The following is an 18,065-nucleotide window of genomic DNA, read 5'->3' as shown; positions in this document are numbered from 1 at the left end:
TTTTAGGGTAGTTTCATGGCCACTCATAAAACTAAGATTGCACTTGTGGCGTGCTATAAAACTTCAAATGTTACTTGGGTACGTCGCTTGAATCGTGATGTTCCTGTTCGTGTTAGTGTTTCAGACGATTCTAGGAAAAATGATGAAATTTTTCACTTTTTGATTATTCTAACTCGATAAACAAATAGCTGTCAAGAAAGAAAATCGAGGGGATGTCCAAAATAAGTTGATATCAATTTTTTAAGACATATTGTGGACACCATTTGTTTAAGATTTTTTAGATAAAACATTACGAAGAAACCTTTTCAAACACGTAACATGCATAATACCAAATCAGACAAACTAATTAAATCGATAAAAAATATTATAATTGTACATTTAAATCCAATTTGAAAATGTATCATTTCCACCGGTTCCTCTTGGCTATCGTTGAAACATGAAAAGTTTTCGGTGATATTTTTGAAAACTGTGGATTCTGTTTAATTTTAAACAATTAGAGATGAACTAATGATATTGAAACTTAATAGACAACCCAAGGAATGTAATTGCTGCATCAAACCAAACAAATGCAGAGAAACTTTGCAGTGTAGGAGGCAAATACATTAACAGGGTCCAAAATATGTAGGGGTCCAAATTAGATTGGTTACTCCAAAGGCCTTAGCACAGATAACAGACGTTTGGGCTAGAACAAAATTTCCTCAAAAACCTGTGTAAATTTTCAAATTGATAAACGTTGGAAATCCGTGTTTCACTATTGCCATCTGCGCAACTGTTTGCTACACGTGTTTGACAGCTGTACTCTAACTGCATTGTACCGATTACTGCACCATCTACAAACGTTTGCCAAACGTGTTTCAGACGTCTGATTTATTCGGAATTTCAGTAGCGGGTATTTACACACGATTCAAATCGAGCCTAAACGTCTGTTATCTGTGGCCTTAGTATAAAGGAACGCAAAGAGTGTGCAGAAAGTGAAGCCGAAAAAAGTCTACCTATCGAGCAAAATTAGAATCCAACTTTGCTGCAGAGGTATCAGAGATGGATTCCAATTGTGCTCGATAGGTAGACTTTTTTTTACTTCACTCTGCGCAACTGTTCTCTATATAGACTGTGGGTTACCCTACACTCAGGCAAAAAATACAGCGAATTTCATAGGAATATCGTATAATTTTTAGCCACAAGTAGCACTTATGTAAATCATAAGATTATCTTATGAAACGGCATTTATTTGGTTTGGTTTGCTATGATTTCATGTTCCATAAGGCATCTTTGAATTATCATAAGACAATATTATACATTTCTCTTATGTTTATGAGAATCATAAGATGCTCGTATGAAACTCGAACTACTGACATATGCAATAAATTGTAAAATGTAAAGATAATCATACAAGTCGTATTGCCCATCCTATGAATTTTAAGACCCTAGCGCGTGAAATTTTTGACAGCTAGTTTTCCGCGCTCACTAATACTCATGCAGCATTTTGACAACAACATAAATATGTCGTGTCATTTTTTATCGACGAGCGTTGCAAATTTCAATAAAGATTTAAGTGAATATTTAAAAAAGATATCCATAGAATGGCTGATATACTTTCAGAAGTCTCTAAGCGGCGCGCATCGGTTAACACTGTTTATTATGTGCTGTACGGCTACTATTTTTTAGGACTTTCAAAAGCGAAACTTGCCATCATGTACCGGAAACACAAGTCAACAATAACTAACTGGATCCAAACTTACCAAAGAAACGGGTTTTTTTCGAGGAAAGAATATTATCGGGATGTAAAAAAATTTGGAGCAGATAAACGAGAGTGGTTGGTGGAATTATTTCTTGCTAAACCAACGTTATACTTAGATGAATCAAAAGAACTGTTTGCTCGCCAATTTAACATCACAATTTCGGCGTCCTCGATTTGTCGTATACTGCACAACGAAGGATTAACCTGGAAAGCGCTGGAACGAAGAGCTATACAGATCAGAACGGAAGATATCGTAAGGTTTTGTGAGGAATTGCATCAAATCAAGTGGGATTACCATAACTTAGTTTTTTTGGATGAGGTAAGCTTCGATTCCAGATCTATGCTACGCACAAGAGGATACGCTGTGCGGGGGAAACGGTTGATATGTAGAGGCGAATTTTTAAGACGACCAAGAGCTTCATTGCTATGCTTCATAAGCCAGGAAGGCATGCAGGAGGTTTTCTGTACCGAAGGGACGTTTAATAGGACAAAATTTTTCGCTTGTTGCAGACAGTTTGCTCTCAATTCAGATAATGTACAATGTTACCCGGGTTATTGCTCCGTATGAATTCTTGATGGAGCTCGCATTCATTGTGATTCTGCAATAATTTCCTATTTGCGCGCATTGGGTATTTATGTAATTTTTCTACCTGCATACTGTCCTTTCTTCAATCCAATAGAGATCGTATTCGGATTAACCAAAAGGCACTTGAAAAAAATCTACCAAGAGACTGGCGAGAAGGACATTCAATTAGTGGTTGCAAAGGCGTTGGATACGTTTTCTAATCACCCAATGAACAATCTGTTTCGCAAATGCGGTTATGTAAGAGGTGGAAGATTTGACCCAACAATTGCCCTAGAAGAAAATCTCACTGGCTTTGGGTTTGAAGACAATTCAGAGAAGCGAAAGTAAAAAGTTTATTTTTTTAAATATAAACATCGTTTTTTAAAAATTATACATGTTTTCTTATTAAATAGAACATTGGTAATTAAAAAGAAACATTTTAAAAGGAAAATTGTTTTTTTGTTATGAGCAAAATCATCATTGATGATCGACATCATCCATCTCCTCTACGCGACTGGCTAAAAATGCTCCAAAGTCTGTTTCCTCCACTTGCACTACTTCTTCCGCTGCTGAAATGAACGTGTCGCCGATTCGGTCTCGTTGCTCAAGGGCCTCTAGGTGCCGTTTCACTGATTGCATTTTGACAATCATGTTTTGAGCAGTTAGTTGCATGTCCTCAAAGGCTTCACGAAGTGATTCTACATCGTCATGATACCCAGCATTTACACTATGGGCAACAGCAAAACCTCGACGAATTGCTTTCAAACGAGGCTGTTCTTTAACCGAAAATAATTTCACCAAATGTGCAGGGGGAGCATCGTGTAGCAACCTTTCTTGGCAGTGAAACTCTGAAGTATAAATGGCATTAGCCCACATCATCGACGCAATGTCCTTTGCTTCCCATTTATCACCATGGATATCTCGCAATTTTTGCGCAAGAACCGCAACTGATTGGTTCGAAGCAGCCCCAGCCTTGTCACGTTCCTCCGGCTCCAACAAAACTTCGCGCACTGTCTTGAAAACGCTCTTGTTGTTGACAGAAAGTGAATAAACATGCAGTAATAGATGGATTTCTTTGTTTCTCCAATTCTGTAAAAGTGTAGGGGTGACTTTATCTACCGTGTAACATCTATGGTTGGTTTTATCATTAAACAACGCAAAACGGATAAAATCGCCCTCTTCCGGAAACGGCTTGGAGCTCCAAACAGGCATTGCCACTCCTCTTTCATCGCACGTAAAAATCACTTCTCGTTTCAAAAATTTTTTCGCCAGCAGCCAACAACTATGAGTGAATTGCTCGGCAGTATTTCCGGAGACTCCCCATTTACCAACTTCCTTGCCGGAACTATGACCCTTAAAATCCCGTACCGCAATCAGCAACCAGCAACCAAGCAATCCTTCTGGCAATTTGTTCTGAGAAAATCTGCTTTCACTTTGTTGATGATCAACGTTTTCTGCTTTGCTGATATCCATCCCGGTGTCGGACAAGCTTAAACTGTATTCAATCATTTCAGTTGACAATACAGCACCAAGAGAGTCATCGTCAACCAAAAGATCCTCCCGAGAATAGTTGATTCGATTTAAACACTCTTCAACTTCCGGATCCGAATCCAGGGGTAGTGAATCGTCCGTATTCATTGTTGTTTTAATCCGTATTTGCCGAGACTGAAAACGGTTCTGTAAAAACATAATATCACATATTTTAGTCTCTTGTTATGAAATTTTGAAAAATATCTACCTAATCTAGCAGCAGCAAATTGCAAACACAAAACAAAAAGAACTGTCAGATAGGGTACGAGAAAACGGAACGCATATGTGTATGTGTTGTGAGGGGAATGCACTGTGCAAATATTTTCAACGCAGGAGTCTTGTTAGGTGCAAAATGCGCAATATTTATTGCTTGTGGCACCAAAAACTGGATTCTAACTGCACTGCGCACTTACCATTCTTCCATTAAATTTTTGTCATAGACCGGTTAGTTCGACTGGTCTGTCTATTAAAGTACCATCTCTATCACTTGAAATACATGTTTTTTGACAGCTCGCAGTTTTGAGATCACTCGCACTTTAAAAGTGCGGAGTCCAGGTTGGTGGGAAGTGCGCAATACATTGCACGATTGGTTTGCTCAATAAGGTATTTTTGGCTTCACACTATTCGTCTCTTTTCCTATTCTCTTTGGTTTTCTATACAAAGTTGTGTGGCAGCTCTGCCTCAAGCTGTCAGCAAACTTGAAAAGAAAGGAATTTTGGTTTTTTAAACAGGTTCAAAAATATTCAAAATAATGATATATTTTTAAATTTTCGAAGTTTTTTTAACGTTCGGCTGTAAAACAAATCCTGAGATATTTACTCTGCCTATAGCTATGGAGCTGGAACAAGCTGTGATGGGTCAAACAGACAATATTGGTTGGGCAGATTATATTCAGCCTTTGTTATGATATATAAAGTTGTTTATTTTTTGCAGTAAGGTCCCAGCTGGACGCCTTCTGTCGTCTGTGTCTTCTCAAGCGAACAGTACTGGTGCCACTGACGAGTGAATTCAACGGAGTCATGATACCAGAGATGCTGTGGAAAGTTTCCGGAACACTAATAAATGTCCTAGAGCCTCTGCCGAGAGTCCTCTGCGAACGTTGTCTAACCAAACTGGATTTGGCCTACAGTATTGCACAGGAATTCCGCAAACAGGAGGAACGGTTAAGAAGTTTTTGTTGGAAGGGCGTACTTTTAGAGGAACTGGAGCAATTCCAACAGTCTGACGAAGCTTCCAAAGAGAAATATACAGAAGAGGTAATTCGTAGGTTGGTTTCTGCCCTACCCGAGCAGAAATCAGTCGTTATCGAAGAGGCACCCAAGCAGGAGGAGGAGGAGAATAAACTATCACAACTTGATGACATTATCGAAACTGACAGTTTTCTCTCCGACCACTTTGACATGATTGTGGAAGAGATCCACGATGAAGTGGACTTAGCTCACGATGATGTGAGCAATGCGTTGAGCGCTCTGGAGGAAGAGGTTTTGGTGAAACATGAAGTTCAGCCTGTACTTGATGAAAGGTCAGATGCGGATCCATGTTACGAACTGTTGCCCCTAACGGTAGATAAATTGGAGCCCGAGGAATGGATTGAGTCCGACAACGAGACAGGCTCAAATGGCGAGAGATTTTCAGACAAAAAATTGAACGAAATTATCAATTTTACCAGCGAAGGCTCTGCAGATAGTCAGGATCTGATCGAGTACGAAGAAGTGGACCCCGCCGAAAAGCAAAATGCGCGAAATACGAATAGACAAACTGTTCCCGATGCAAATGGCCAGTTCGTTTGTACAGAGTGTCCCAAAACGTTTACGGTTCGGAAAACGTTTCTTAATCACGTCAAAAGACATGAGCATGTAAATCAAGAATCATTCAAGTGTCCTAAATGTCAGAAGGTATATGTGGTTATGATCATCAGAATAAAATGTAATAGCTATTTGTATTTCAGATATTTGGAACAAAGGAACGTCTTATGCGACACAAATCAATCCACGAACAGAATCTGTGCTGCGATCTGTGTGGTCACGTTTGTCGAGATGGACATGACATGCGAGCACATCGTATTCTGCACCAGAAAGGATTGTATCGATGCGGGTTGTGTCGGTTTTCTAGTGATTCTCCGGCGGAGCTCAAGGTTCATGTAGATACGGGAAGTTGTTTGGATGACTCCTGCAGTAAGAAAGCGCCTGGTAGGCCTCCATTGAGACCTCCAATTTTGAAAAATAGCGTGTGTCCATTCGAAGGATGTAACTACACGGCAGAAACGTACGGAGCAATGTATGTGCATAAACGGGCCAAACATTTACAGCAATTCAAATGTGTGAGCTGTGGGAAACGCTTTGCCTTTGCAAATCAGCTTCGAGTTCACGAAAAGCTGCACACGGGTGAAAAGCCGTTCAAGTGTGATATCTGTTCCAAACGTTTCCGGCGCATGTTCAGTTACAAGGAACATATAGCAATTCATCGGGGCGCGGAAGCGTACAATTGTGACATGTGCGGAAAGGTTTTCACCAGGCCACGATACCTAGCGGCACATATGCTAACCCACTCCGAGGATCGTTCGTTTGAGTGCACGCTGTGTGGAAATCGGTACAAAACGAACGGAGAACTCAACAAACACGTTCGCTCCAAGCATGAATCGTTAGAGTATGGCAACGGAAATGATCTGATAGTGGAAGATTATGATTATTTTGAGGATGAGTTTTGTATGTGAAAAAAGTTTTGACTGAAACAGTGCAGATTGTGTTTGCGTTGAATGTATTTATACAGTATTTAAAAAAACATAAAATTAAATTCCAATAGCTGAGATTCTATCGAAAGGTCAACTTTGCATGCGAGATGACTGGGATATAGTTGCGAGAGATTGAATTAAGTGATACTAATTTACTAAACCAAATAAAAATAAACTATTTCAGAACTAGCTTGGTTGGGATTTAACAGCATCCCATTTTTACATTTCACGTCTAATGAGAAATCAACCAATTTCACTACAAAAAAAACACATTCTCGGTTTCCTCCTAGTAGCTCTCCTCCAATTTTATTACCATATTGCATTCTACGATTGTGTGTAAACCACTTCGACTGTACTTCCAATTTCATCTACAATCTCTACTTCGTAATCCGGCTCCATTTTAAGTGGTTCATCGATTATCTCAACAGATATCTCGTTTCCAACCTCCGATTGGGAAACCGTTGCTGGTGTCACCTGATTTGAACTTGCCTTTCGCATCTTCCCGCTGTGTATGGATTCCTGATGTCGGCGAACAAGATTTGGCTCCGCAAATCGTTTATCACATTCCCCGCAGGCAAACCGTTTCGAGTGTCGTGCTTTGTGGCGAGAAATAGACGTGCTGCTGTAGGCAGTGAACGCACAGCCATCATATTTGCAGGTGAATTGCTTTCTGCCGTCCTCCAGGATAACGTAAGGATTTCGATCGATTTTCGAGGTTGGATTTTTGCCCAAATGATAACGCTCCTGATGCTTCCGTAGGGTAACAATATTCCGAAAGGTACATTCGCAGTCCGGACACTTGTGGCAGCGCTCATCGGTGTGTATTCGTTTGTGCGTCAACAGATTGCACGCCCGACTGAACGATTTCGAACAGTAAGGGCAAACGAAATTCTTTTCCCCGGTATGCTTCCGTTTGTGTCTTACCAAAAGCAAACTAGAGCCGCAAGTTTCACCACACACATTGCACTTATATTTTCCGTTCGCTTTGTACCGGTGCCGGCGAACGTGCGCCTGGAAGGATCGCTTTTGATTGAACCCCTTGCCACAATAATCACAAGTCAGTCCTTCTGTGTCCCCCATGTGCATACTCCAAACGTGCGTGTACTGGCTACCGCTAGAGATGAACCGCCGGAAGCAGAATTCGCATTTGTGGGGCAAGCGGTGCATCAACCGGTGTCGATTTAAGGTGATAACGCTTTTTGAAACAACCGGTTCCGCCTCGGTACTGCAAGTTTCGCATCTATGGGGAACCATTCCGATGTGACTATTGAGATGTTCATCCCGTTGTTCTAATGTTTGGTGTGACCGGTCGCAAATGTAACACGTCGTTTGCGGAAACTGCTCCAGCAGCTTGACATCCGCTTTTGCCTTCCGTTTTATACCCGTTAGAGGATTCTTCGGTTTCTCTTTTTTCTTTCTTTTAGGTTTTACCAGTTCTTTCCACGAATAAACAAATTTTTCTTTTTCAACTTCTGGAATGGCATTCTCCAATTCTTCGCAATGGTCAACTGCTTCAGTCTCAGCCGTTATTGTTGGGCTTTCTTGCTGTTCCGGAATTGTAATTCGATCGACTTCCTCGTTGTTCTCACCTTTACTAGACTGTGCAACATCTTCTTTCACTGTCTCTTTATTTCCGTGATCGGGAATATCCGGAATGACATCTATTTCAGTCTTAAAAATCTGAATATCAACTGCTACCTTGTCGTCAAACTGTGCATAATAGGCCGAAAGTCGGTTCTCAACTGCCAACTTCAGCAGTAGCTCTGAGCTATTCAAGAACTCCTGCCGGACGGAATATGCGTAGTCTAGCTTTGTCATACAATCGGTGCATACTTTTGTCGGGTATAAGGGATTCACTTCAATCTCGATTCCGGTCACATCAACCAGCATTTCCATTACGCTTACAAGTTCCAGCTTCGCCACCAGCGGAAGCAAAAAGTTATCGGATTTTTTGAGGCACAATCGACAAAATCTGTTTCGCGCAATCAATACCGATTCGGGGTAAGTTGTTGCTGAAAGATATTTATGTAAAATTTTGCAAGCTTTTTGTTTTTGAAATTACCATCTGATGAATATTCTTCAAGGAATTCAGGTTGCTCCTCAACATTTAATGATTCTGCATTGAGCGACATTTTTAGCTACAAATTAATTTATAAATTGGAACCTACAATATTTTATAATGCAGAAAAAAACCGTTTTATAACGTAAATTTTGATACAACACTGAATCGCTGTGTAAAAACTCGACATCTCAATCTTTGTTTACAAATTATCGGTCTGCTGCATTAGAGTCGAATACGAAGAGTGCGAAATACGCAATCAAATCGAAAAAAAACTTGGTCGACTTTATCTCGTCGGCAGCTTCCCGGCCCAGTGAGCAAATTTTCTGGCAGAAACCGCTCTGCTAGATTTCTGTCACAGTTTATAAAGAACAGTTGCGCAAAGACTGAAGCAAATCTACCTATTGAACACTCAAAACGTCTACCTATCGGACACGAAGAATAACAATGCTCGAATGCGTGGGGAGTATCGTTATTATGTGATCATAATTATGAGAAAAAATTCAATGATGTAATATTAACATTATTTAAAACCAGGAATACTTCGCTTAATGACAATTATTAAAAAAATATATGTTCACTGATATTCAAATTTGGCACTATTTCAAACACCGGAACAGCTCTGGGTAATGTTAATAATCTTCCACCGACAGTGGAAATATGAAGGTATTTCTCATAGTTAAAGTGCAGCTAAAATTTTGACAAATTTGTGTATGCATTCCACTTATACATATGTACTTATTCAAATTTATCTTACGCTGCAAATTCGATTGTTTTTTGTCACACCCCAATCAGACGACAAGCGGCAAAAATCAATGCATTTCGTTCTTAGTTGCGGATCAGTTGAGAACCGGAAAAAGCTTAAATTCTTTATATTTTATCGTACTGATTTTTACAAAATAAAACTAAACATTTAATTTTAAATTTTTAAATGCGCAAAGTTAACTTCTAACTGAAGCGTTCAGGTGAAGTCATTTGAAATTTAACTAAAAATAAAAGGTTGCCAAAATTTAAAAAAGACCAATGATTGGTCCAATGTTGCTGTTACGGTATGTCCCGCTGACCCCTTCCAACTCCACGGTCTACCACCTGTCGGTGGACAATTTTGATGTAGTGAGGACCATTTGAAATGGAAGGATAGGAAAAGGGAAAAAAGGACCGTTTGAAATGGAAGGATAGAAAAAGGAAAAAAAGGATCGTTTGAAATGGTAGGATAGAAAAACATAGACGTCACGTAGAGATGAGAGAAAGGTATAAGAAAAAAGAATAGATAGAAATTGTTGGAAGTTTAAGTAAATAGCACGTTGAATTCGTGAAGATATAAGCAAACATTTATTTCCGTAAGTAGATCCTATGGCAGCACGAATTTACATGAGTACAATTTCTGAATTAAAACCTAAACAGGTGCCGGAAGGCCAAGAAACGCACTCAACCGTTCGAATTGTGCACGATTGAGGTTAGGTGATACGTGACTTGCGTATTGCCCTGTAATCTAGCCGTAATTGTTGGGAATTAACGAGATACAATAATTGACCGATGTAAGTAAGCTTGAATATTACTCTAAGCATAATATTAATAAATTACATCAGCTTTTAGCTGATACCGTTTGGAATACATTCCTTAGGGTGTTGCTGAAAAGCCTCTTATTTAATCCACCCAACAATCTAAAAGATCGTCCAAGATAACCACGAAGCAATGCCGAATTGTACAGGAAGTGCCCCCACCGTGGAAACACACTGTAACCAGTGTAATGAACCTGACACGGATCGGATGGTAAGCTGTTGTCACTGCGATTCGTGGTGGCATTTTACCTGTGTGGGTGTGAACGACAGCATTGATGCGACAGACCGACCGTTTACATGCCCAAACTGTCAGAGACCGTCGGCACAGATTCCGGTGATTGATGCACCCGGAAGCAAGGCTAACAGCAAAGCAGGAACGAGCACTTCAACCTGTAGTGCTGGAGCAATAAGGGCTCGCCTACAGCTCGAGAGACGAGGCCCAGAAGGCTTTGGCGATGAAGCGTATAGAGTTGGAGCGCCGGGAGCACGAGCGGAAGATGGAGCAAGAGAAGCAGAAAAAGGAAGCAGAGTTTGAGCGGAGGCAATTGCAGCTAGAGCAGGCGGTAATGAACGAGTCATTCCGTTTGAGAGAGGTGATTGACCTAGGTGGGGAAGGCGATGAAGACAACCGGAGTGTCGCCTCAGTGCAGAGTTCCTTCAGCAAGGTACAGCAGTGGAAGGCCGCCCATTCGACGTTGGTTGTCCCGACGGAGAAGGCTCCAGCTATTGGTACGAGTAACGCGACGACCGCAACTGGAATACAAGCTAGGCAGGACGGCATGCAGCAACCAACTAGCATTAACGAGGGTATTCTAGAAGCAGCGTTGGCAGGTATTTCGTTAGGGCAGTCAGGGTTTGAGCCAACGTTAGGGGGTATTATCGGTCGAGCCGAAAGCACAACAGCGCCAATAGTTGGTAGAGGTCAGGCTAACATTTTCTCGGTTACCTCCGCGCTCGCCAGGCCTAGCAAAGGCATCGCAAATGTAATCCCCAAGCAGCATGCTTTCCAAAACTATCCCTTTCCTCTCACCCAGCCTCCTCCAGCAGGCAATTCGTTTATCATTCCGCGAGTTGGTAATCCGAATTTTGCAATCGCCGCGCAATCGACCGCAGTGAATAGAGATAGTGCAGGCCCGATTAGAGGTCCAGTGACAGTGGAAGAATTACTGGGAGGAGAGTATTCCCAGTCGTACGCCGGCCAACCGTTACCGTCTGTGATCCCCACTGAGCAAAGGTTTTCGAGAAGGCAGACGGTGCCACCAGGAATCCAATTGGGACCGCAGGAGCAACCACGGTTTGCGGAGTTCCAGGCTGGTGCGCAGCAACCTCCGTTGCAAGACGAGCAGGCGTATTGGGGACCGACACCGCGACAATTGGCGGCAAGACACGTGATGAACAAGGAGTTGCCAATCTTTTCTGGTAATCCGGAGGACTGGCCGCTATTCATTAGCTCGTACGTTAACTCTACTCAGACGTGCGGGTTTTCGAACGAGGAAAATTTGGCGAGGTTGCAACGGTGTTTGAAGGGGCACGCACTTGAATCGGTGCGGAGTCGACTGTTGCTACCGGCGAGCGTCCCAAATGTTTTAGCTACGCTGGAGATACTTTATGGTAGACCGGAATTGTTGATCCATGCGTTGTTGCAGAGGATCCGAGGGGTGCCTGCGCCAAAACAGGAAAGACTAGACACGCTAATCGGTTTCGGTATGGCGGTGCAGAATTTTTGTGATCATCTGGAAGCCGGGAGGCATGAAGCGCATCTCAACAATCCGATGCTACTGTTCGAGTTGGTAGAGAAGCTTCCAGCACATATGAAACTGGACTGGTCGCTATACAAGCAGCGCTGCGGGGAAGTGAACCTGCGTTCTTTCTCGCAGTATATGCAGACGCTCGTGCGAGCGGCATCCGACGTGACCGTGAACTACGATCCTAGGCCGCAACCTGTACAGCAGCAGCGAATAGTGAAGGAGAAGAACGGAAAGGACAAAAACTTCTGCGGAACTCACTCAATGGAGGATTCTTCTTTGATGGCGACGAACAAAGAAGCATCTGGCGTTACGATGCGCCCATCAAGCCCAGCGTGTTTCATTTGCAAAAACTCGGGGCATCGGGTAAAAGACTGCTCAGAGTTCGACAAGAAAACGGTCGATGAACGCTGGGAGACAATACAGAAACTCGGCTTGTGTCGGCTATGTCTTGGAGCACACGGAAGGCGCCCCTGCAAGAATCGCAAGCAATGCGATATCGACGGATGTCAACGGCGTCACCACCCTTTGCTGCACTCCAAACGGGACACAAATGAAGCCCAGCAGGCCAGGGAAAACGGAAAGACGCCAGGAAATGGCTGTAAGAAGTTTGGGAACGACGGAAATTCGGCGAAGAATGGGTCCAGGCAAGAATCGAGTGAAGCTAAGACAAGTAGTTCCAAAGCTGTCACCAACCATCATTCCGCTGGGAAGACTACGCTTTTTCGTATTATTCCAGTGACTTTGTATGGGAACAATCGATCTGTGTCCGTGTATGCTTTCTTGGACGACGGCTCGGAGAGAACGCTGATTGACGAAGAGTTGGTAAAGGACCTTGGGGTTGTAGGAGATCCGCAACCATTGTGCTTGCAGTGGACGGCGAACGTGAAGAGGTCAGAAGCTAATTCTCAACGGGTCGCATTGGAAATAGCAGGACGGTCAGGGGCATCCAAACATTCTTTGTCGGACGTGCGCACCGTAAGCAAGCTGGACTTACCACGACAATCCTTGCGGTACGCGGAACTCGCAGAAACCTTTCCGTACCTAAAGGGCCTACCGATCGATGATTACGATCAAGCGGTACCGCGCATCCTCATCGGAAACGACAACGCTCACGTTACATCGACACTCAAGCTACGAGATGGCCGACCGGGAGAGCCGATAGCAGCAAAATCACGTTTGGGATGGACGGTTTACGGATCCAACCAGGACAAGTCAGGGGATATCGTTCATAGTTTCCACATATGCGAGTGCCAGGAGGCCGAGCAGACCCTACATGAGCTCGTGGAGAAGTTTTTCTCAGTCGAGAGTCTGGGTATAATGGAAGTCGCCCATCCTGAGTCCGCGGAAACTCAACGAGCAAATCGGATCCTGATGGAAACTACTAAGCGGGTCGGACAGCGATTCGAAACTGGGCTTCTCTGGAAGTACGATAGCTTCGAGTTCCCGGACAGCTACCAGATGGCGGTTCGACGACTGCAGTGTTTGGAAAGGCGTATGCAGAGGGATTTACTCATCGGCGAAAGTGTGAGGAGACAGCTTTCTGAGTATCAAGCGAAAGGGTACATACACAAAGCGACCCGGAAGGAGCTCGATGATTCAGATCCACGGCGTACGTGGTACTTACCTTTAGGAGTGGTCATCAATCCCAAGAAGCCGTCCAAGGTTCGTATCTTCTGCGATGCAGCGGCCAAAGTGGATGGAGTCGCACTCAACACGATGCTGTTGAAAGGGCCGGATCTGCTAAATACGTTGCTCAATGTTCTATACGGATTCCGGGAGAAACGGGTCGCTCGGTGCGCGGATCTGAAGGAGATGTTTCACCAGATTCGGATTCGACGAGAAGATCGACATGCGCAACGACTGCTTTGGCGAGATGATCCTACACAAGCCCCCGATGTGTATTTGATGGACGTCGCAACGTTTGGTGCAACGTGTTCACCGTGTTCGGCACAATTCGTGAAGAATTTGAACGCTAAGGAGCATTCAAGACAGTATCCAGTTGCAGCCGACGCAATTATCCGGAAGCACTACGTGGATGACTACTTGGACAGCGCTGACGACGTTGACGAAGCGGTGAAGCTGGCACATGAAGTCAAACTGGTCCACTCTCTCGGCGGATTCCATCTGCGGAACTGGCTTTCGAATTCCACCGAGGTTCTCGCACGGGTCGGGGAGAGAGACCCAGTCACAGAAAAGTGTCTCCAGCTGGACAAGAATAGTTCAACCGAACGCGTGCTCGGGATGTACTGGAAGCCGGTCGACGATGTCTTCACGTTTACAACGACGCTAGCGGTGGGTGCGGAGCATCCAACTAAGCGCCAGGCACTGCGAGTAGTGATGAGCCCATTCGATCCGGCAGGATTGTTGTGTTTTTTCCTCATTCACGGCAAGGTACTAATCCAGGAGCTGTGGAGGGCGAAGACGACATGGGATCAACTAATTCCGGAGGAGTTACTTGGAAAGTGGATGCGGTGGACGAGTTTGTTCAAACATCTGGACCCGATTAGCATTCCGCGTTGCTACTTTCCGCAACGTTCGGTGAAAGATATCTTGTCGCTGCAACTGCATATCTACGTGGATGCTAGCGAAGAAGCTTATGCGTGTGTCGCTTACTTTCGGGCGGTATTTCCGGATGGGATTTCTGTTGCGTTAGTCGGTGGGAAATCCAAGGTGGCTCCACTGAAGGCACACTCCATCCCACGGTTGGAGTTGATGGCAGCGGTAATCGGAGTTCGCTTGATGAAGACCATCCTCACTGGGCACTCGCTCGTAGTCGAGAAGACAGTGTTATGGTGTGACTCTAAGACGGTGCTGGCTTGGATAAATTCAGATCATCGAAGATATCGCCAGTTCGTAGCTTGCCGAGTAGGTGAGATTTTGTCCAAGTCGGAGGCGAAGCAATGGCGTTGGATATCATCGAGAAAGAACGTCGCCGACGATGCGACAAAGTGGGGAAAAGGGCCGTGTTTGTCCTCAGGCGGCCGTTGGTTCCGTGGTGACAACGATTTATATTTGCCAGAAGATCAATGGACCATAGATGCAGATTCAGTCGGCGCGACGACCGATGAAGAGCTGAGGTCGTGTTTGGTGCACAAGGAGGTTATCGTACCGCCACAACTTGTGAGGTGGGAGCGATTCTCGAAACTGACGCATTTGTATCGATCGGTAGCACATGTTCATCGCTACGTACAAAATCTACGGCGAACGGTAAAACGAGAGACTCGACTGGACGGACCACTCACTCAAGAGGAATTAGCAACAGCCGAAACCACAATCTTTCGTTGGGTGCAGTGTGAGCAGTATCCGGACGAGGTGGCGACTTTGTCAGTAATGCGGGACAAGCAGCCAGGACAACAGGCGCGGCTAGAGAAAACCAGCAAAATATACAAACTGTCTCCGTACTTGGACGAAGCAGGTGTTATTCGTTCTGATGGAAGGATATCTGCTGCGACCGTCGCCGCGTTTGACACTAAGTTTCCAGTAATATTGCCGAAAGCCCATCCAGTGACTAGACTGCTGGTTGAATGGTACCACCAACGATTTCTTCACGCCAATGGCGAGACTGTCGTGAACGAAGTGAGACAGCGTTTCCACATATCGCAGCTGCGCCCGTTCGTGCGTAAGGTGGCTAAAGAGTGCGCCTTGTGTAAAGTCAAGAAGCCAAGTCTGGCGACACCCCGAATGGCTCCACTCCCGGCGGCCAGGTTGCAGGCGTACGTACGTCCATTTTCCTACGTAGGCGTCGACTATTTCGGGCCGATCGGCGTGCGGGTGAACCGAAGTATTGCAAAACGATGGGTAGCTCTGTTCACGTGTATGACCACACGAGCAATCCATCTCGAAGTCGCTCACACACTTTCAACGGAATCTTGCAAGATGGCGATCAGGCGTTTCATCGGACGCAGAGGAGCACCTGTGGAGATCCGCAGCGACAGGGGCACAAATTTCGTGGGATCGAGCAACGAACTTAAGCAGGAGATGGGCAAAATCGAGCGCCAGCTTGCCGAAACGTTCACCAACGCGAACACGAAATGGGTGTTTAACCCACCTGGATCACCTCACATGGGTGGCGCCTGGGAGCGTCTAGTGCGGTCGGTGAAAACCGCTCTTGCTGCAATGGAGTCTTCTCGAACGCCGAACGAAGAAACGCTGGCAACGTTGCTAGTGGAAGCTGAGAGTGTGGTCAATTCGAGACCGCTAACATATATTCCTCTGGAGACGGCGCAACAGGAGGCTCTAACACCGAACCACTTTCTTCTAATGAGCTCGAGCGGCGTAACGCAGACTCCGAAGACGCTTACGGATCCAAGACAAGCCTGCAGGAACGACTGGAATCTATGCCGTACAATGGTAGATCAGTTTTGGCGCCGGTGGGTGCGGGAATATCTTCCTACCATCGCACGTCGTACCAAGTGGTTTGAGGAGACAAAACCGATCGAGGTAGGAGATTCGGTGATCATCGTAGAGGAGAAGATACGCAACGGATGGATTCGAGGACGTGTAGCCAAGGTCGTGGTGGGCCGAGATGGGCGAGTTCGCGATGCCGTGGTGCAAACTCCCGACGGAATGGTGCATCGACCTGTTGCAAAGCTGGCGCGGATCGACATAGAAAAGGTGGGGCTTCAGCCGGGAACAGCAGAAGGTAAAGCTGAACCGGAGATAGCTAACCAGCCTTACGGGTCGGGGAGTGTTACGGTATGTCCCGCTGACCCCTTCCAACTCCACGGTCTACCACCTGTCGGTGGACAATTTTGATGTAGTGAGGACCATTTGAAATGGAAGGATAGGAAAAGGGAAAAAAGGACCGTTTGAAATGGAAGGATAGAAAAAGGAAAAAAAGGATCGTTTGAAATGGTAGGATAGAAAAACATAGACGTCACGTAGAGATGAGAGAAAGGTATAAGAAAAAAGAATAGATAGAAATTGTTGGAAGTTTAAGTAAATAGCACGTTGAATTCGTGAAGATATAAGCAAACATTTATTTCCGAAAGTAGATCCTATGGCAGCACGAATTTACATGAGTACAATTTCTGAATTAAAACCTAAACAGGTGCCGGAAGGCCAAGAAACGCACTCAACCGTTCGAATTGTGCACGATTGAGGTTAGGTGATACGTGACTTGCGTATTGCCCTGTAATCTAGCCGTAATTGTTGGGAATTAACGAGATACAATAATTGACCGATGTAAGTAAGCTTGAATATTACTCTAAGCATAATATTAATAAATTACATCAGCTTTTAGCTGATACCGTTTGGAATACATTCCTTAGGGTGTTGCTGAAAAGCCTCTTATTTAATCCACCCAACAGTTGCCAATCCTCTTTACGCAACTCTACTATTAAAAACTCTGATTTCTGTAAGTCTTGGTTTGACAGCCCTGTCAGATTTCAGCGCGTATCCTGTCGGGTTAGTTGAGCTAGGGCGAACTCGGTTTCGCTCGCGTTTTCTGGTAAATTTTGACAGGAACCGATCTGAACCCTGGCATAACTCGGACATAAACTGTGCAAAGATCCTGGCAAGTAAGAACCTGGTAGAATTTAGCACGAATCGAGCAAAACATCTGACAAAGATGTGGCAGGAAGCATGCAGAGATCTTGGCCGTACATTTCTGGCTCGATTCTGGATAAAAGTGAGCAGCATCGGTCAGCGTGGCAAGCAGAAAGTTAGCAAAAGTTGAGCAAAGCGAAATTGATGCTAGCAGAGTTTCTGCGAGAATTTTGCGCGATTTGTGCGAGAGTTGGGTGATTAAGCTATATATAGTTTTCCGTTCCATTCGATAAATTTTAGGTCCAATATACATAATATAACATTACTTCAAAAAAAATTTCGTTGCAATACGTAAAAACGTTTTTTTGTTTTTTAAAATAAATCTTATGTTAACTTGGCAACCATGGTATGCATACATAGGAAAACTGCGGTTGTTTACATCTGGCCTATCACGACAACACCCAAAATGAAAATAAAACTATATGCAATGGCTGGTGTTCATGTCAAATAAAAATAACCCTGCGGTAAAACCGAGAAAACATGCCTTAATTTTTTCTGACAGGGCATCATTTGTCGTGAAATCCGATATGTCAAATCCTTCCTATAGTGTCAAATCCAGACTGTCAACATATTTCTTTATTTTAA

At 44.2% G+C, this 18,065-nt stretch overlaps 4 protein-coding genes and 1 pseudogene across 6 annotated transcripts; 3 read left to right on the top strand and 2 right to left on the bottom strand.

The window, feature by feature from the left end:
- The first annotated feature begins 1,536 nt into the window (after nt 1–1,536).
- LOC131679310 (uncharacterized) lies at nt 1,537–2,651 on the top strand (annotated as a pseudogene).
- A 34-nt stretch (nt 2,652–2,685) lies between these two features.
- Nucleotides 2,686–4,075, bottom strand: LOC131678779 (uncharacterized). The gene is made up of 2 exons (XM_058959072.1): nt 4,042–4,075; nt 2,686–3,980 (listed from the first exon to the last, which is right to left on the bottom strand). The coding sequence occupies exon 2, from the start codon at nt 3,939–3,941 to the stop codon at nt 2,781–2,783; it is 1,161 nt and encodes a 386-aa protein (XP_058815055.1). The 5' UTR covers nt 3,942–3,980; nt 4,042–4,075; the 3' UTR covers nt 2,686–2,780.
- Nucleotides 4,076–4,508: 433 nt separating this feature from the next.
- Nucleotides 4,509–6,713, top strand: LOC131678777 (zinc finger protein 37-like). The gene is made up of 3 exons (XM_058959070.1): nt 4,509–4,708; nt 4,767–5,728; nt 5,782–6,713. The coding sequence occupies exons 1-3, from the start codon at nt 4,666–4,668 to the stop codon at nt 6,544–6,546; spliced, it is 1,770 nt and encodes a 589-aa protein (XP_058815053.1). The 5' UTR covers nt 4,509–4,665; the 3' UTR covers nt 6,547–6,713.
- Nucleotides 6,714–6,739: 26 nt separating this feature from the next.
- LOC131678778 (zinc finger protein 502-like) lies at nt 6,740–8,810 on the bottom strand. Its single transcript, XM_058959071.1, has 2 exons — nt 8,627–8,810; nt 6,740–8,576 (listed from the first exon to the last, which is right to left on the bottom strand). Exons 1-2 carry the CDS (start codon nt 8,694–8,696, stop codon nt 6,889–6,891), a joined length of 1,758 nt encoding a protein of 585 aa, XP_058815054.1. The 5' UTR covers nt 8,697–8,810; the 3' UTR covers nt 6,740–6,888.
- An 852-nt stretch (nt 8,811–9,662) lies between these two features.
- Nucleotides 9,663–17,238, top strand: LOC131679238 (uncharacterized). Of its 3 annotated transcripts, none has more exons than XR_009303812.1 (3): nt 9,663–10,161; nt 10,213–17,117; nt 17,169–17,238. XR_009303812.1 is itself a non-coding variant. In XM_058959917.1 (3 exons), exon 3 carries the CDS (start codon nt 10,641–10,643, stop codon nt 16,686–16,688), a length of 6,048 nt encoding a protein of 2,015 aa, XP_058815900.1. In that variant the 5' UTR covers nt 9,663–9,963; nt 10,028–10,161; nt 10,213–10,640; the 3' UTR covers nt 16,689–17,231. The 3 variants fall into 3 exon arrangements, 2 of the variants coding, with proteins under 2 accessions (XP_058815900.1, XP_058815899.1); XM_058959917.1 differs by having other exon boundaries at nt 9,663–9,963; nt 10,028–10,161; nt 10,213–17,231; XM_058959916.1 differs by having other exon boundaries at nt 10,213–17,231.
- Nucleotides 17,239–18,065: the final 827 nt, after the last annotated feature.

This window comes from Topomyia yanbarensis, chromosome 2 (assembly GCF_030247195.1).
Source record: "Topomyia yanbarensis strain Yona2022 chromosome 2, ASM3024719v1, whole genome shotgun sequence".
NCBI classification, from domain to species: Eukaryota; Metazoa; Arthropoda; class Insecta; order Diptera; family Culicidae; genus Topomyia; species Topomyia yanbarensis.
This window is presented reverse-complemented; position numbering and strand designations above follow the sequence as displayed.

What these genes read in the sequence shown, in the direction of transcription:
- LOC131678779 (XM_058959072.1), bottom strand. Translation starts at nt 3,941, where the DNA reads ATGAATACGGACGATTCACTACCCCTGGATTCGGATCCGGAAGTTGAA.
- LOC131678777 (XM_058959070.1), top strand. Translation starts at nt 4,666, where the DNA reads ATGGAGCTGGAACAAGCTGTGATGGGTCAAACAGACAATATTG. An exon ending in GGGTCAAACAGACAATATTG is followed by an intron (nt 4,709 to 4,766) that starts GTTGGGCAGATT and finishes TATTTTTTGCAG; the next exon opens with TAAGGTCCCAGCTGGACGCC. An exon ending in AGTGTCCTAAATGTCAGAAG is followed by an intron (nt 5,729 to 5,781) that starts GTATATGTGGTT and finishes TTTGTATTTCAG; the next exon opens with ATATTTGGAACAAAGGAACG.
- LOC131678778 (XM_058959071.1), bottom strand. Translation starts at nt 8,696, where the DNA reads ATGTCGCTCAATGCAGAATCATTAAATGTTGAGGAGCAACCTGAATTC. An exon ending in TGAAGAATATTCATCAGATG is followed by an intron (nt 8,577 to 8,626) that starts GTAATTTCAAAA and finishes AATATCTTTCAG; the next exon opens with CAACAACTTACCCCGAATCG.
- LOC131679238 (XM_058959917.1), top strand. Translation starts at nt 10,641, where the DNA reads ATGAAGCGTATAGAGTTGGAGCGCCGGGAGCACGAGCGGAAGATGGAG.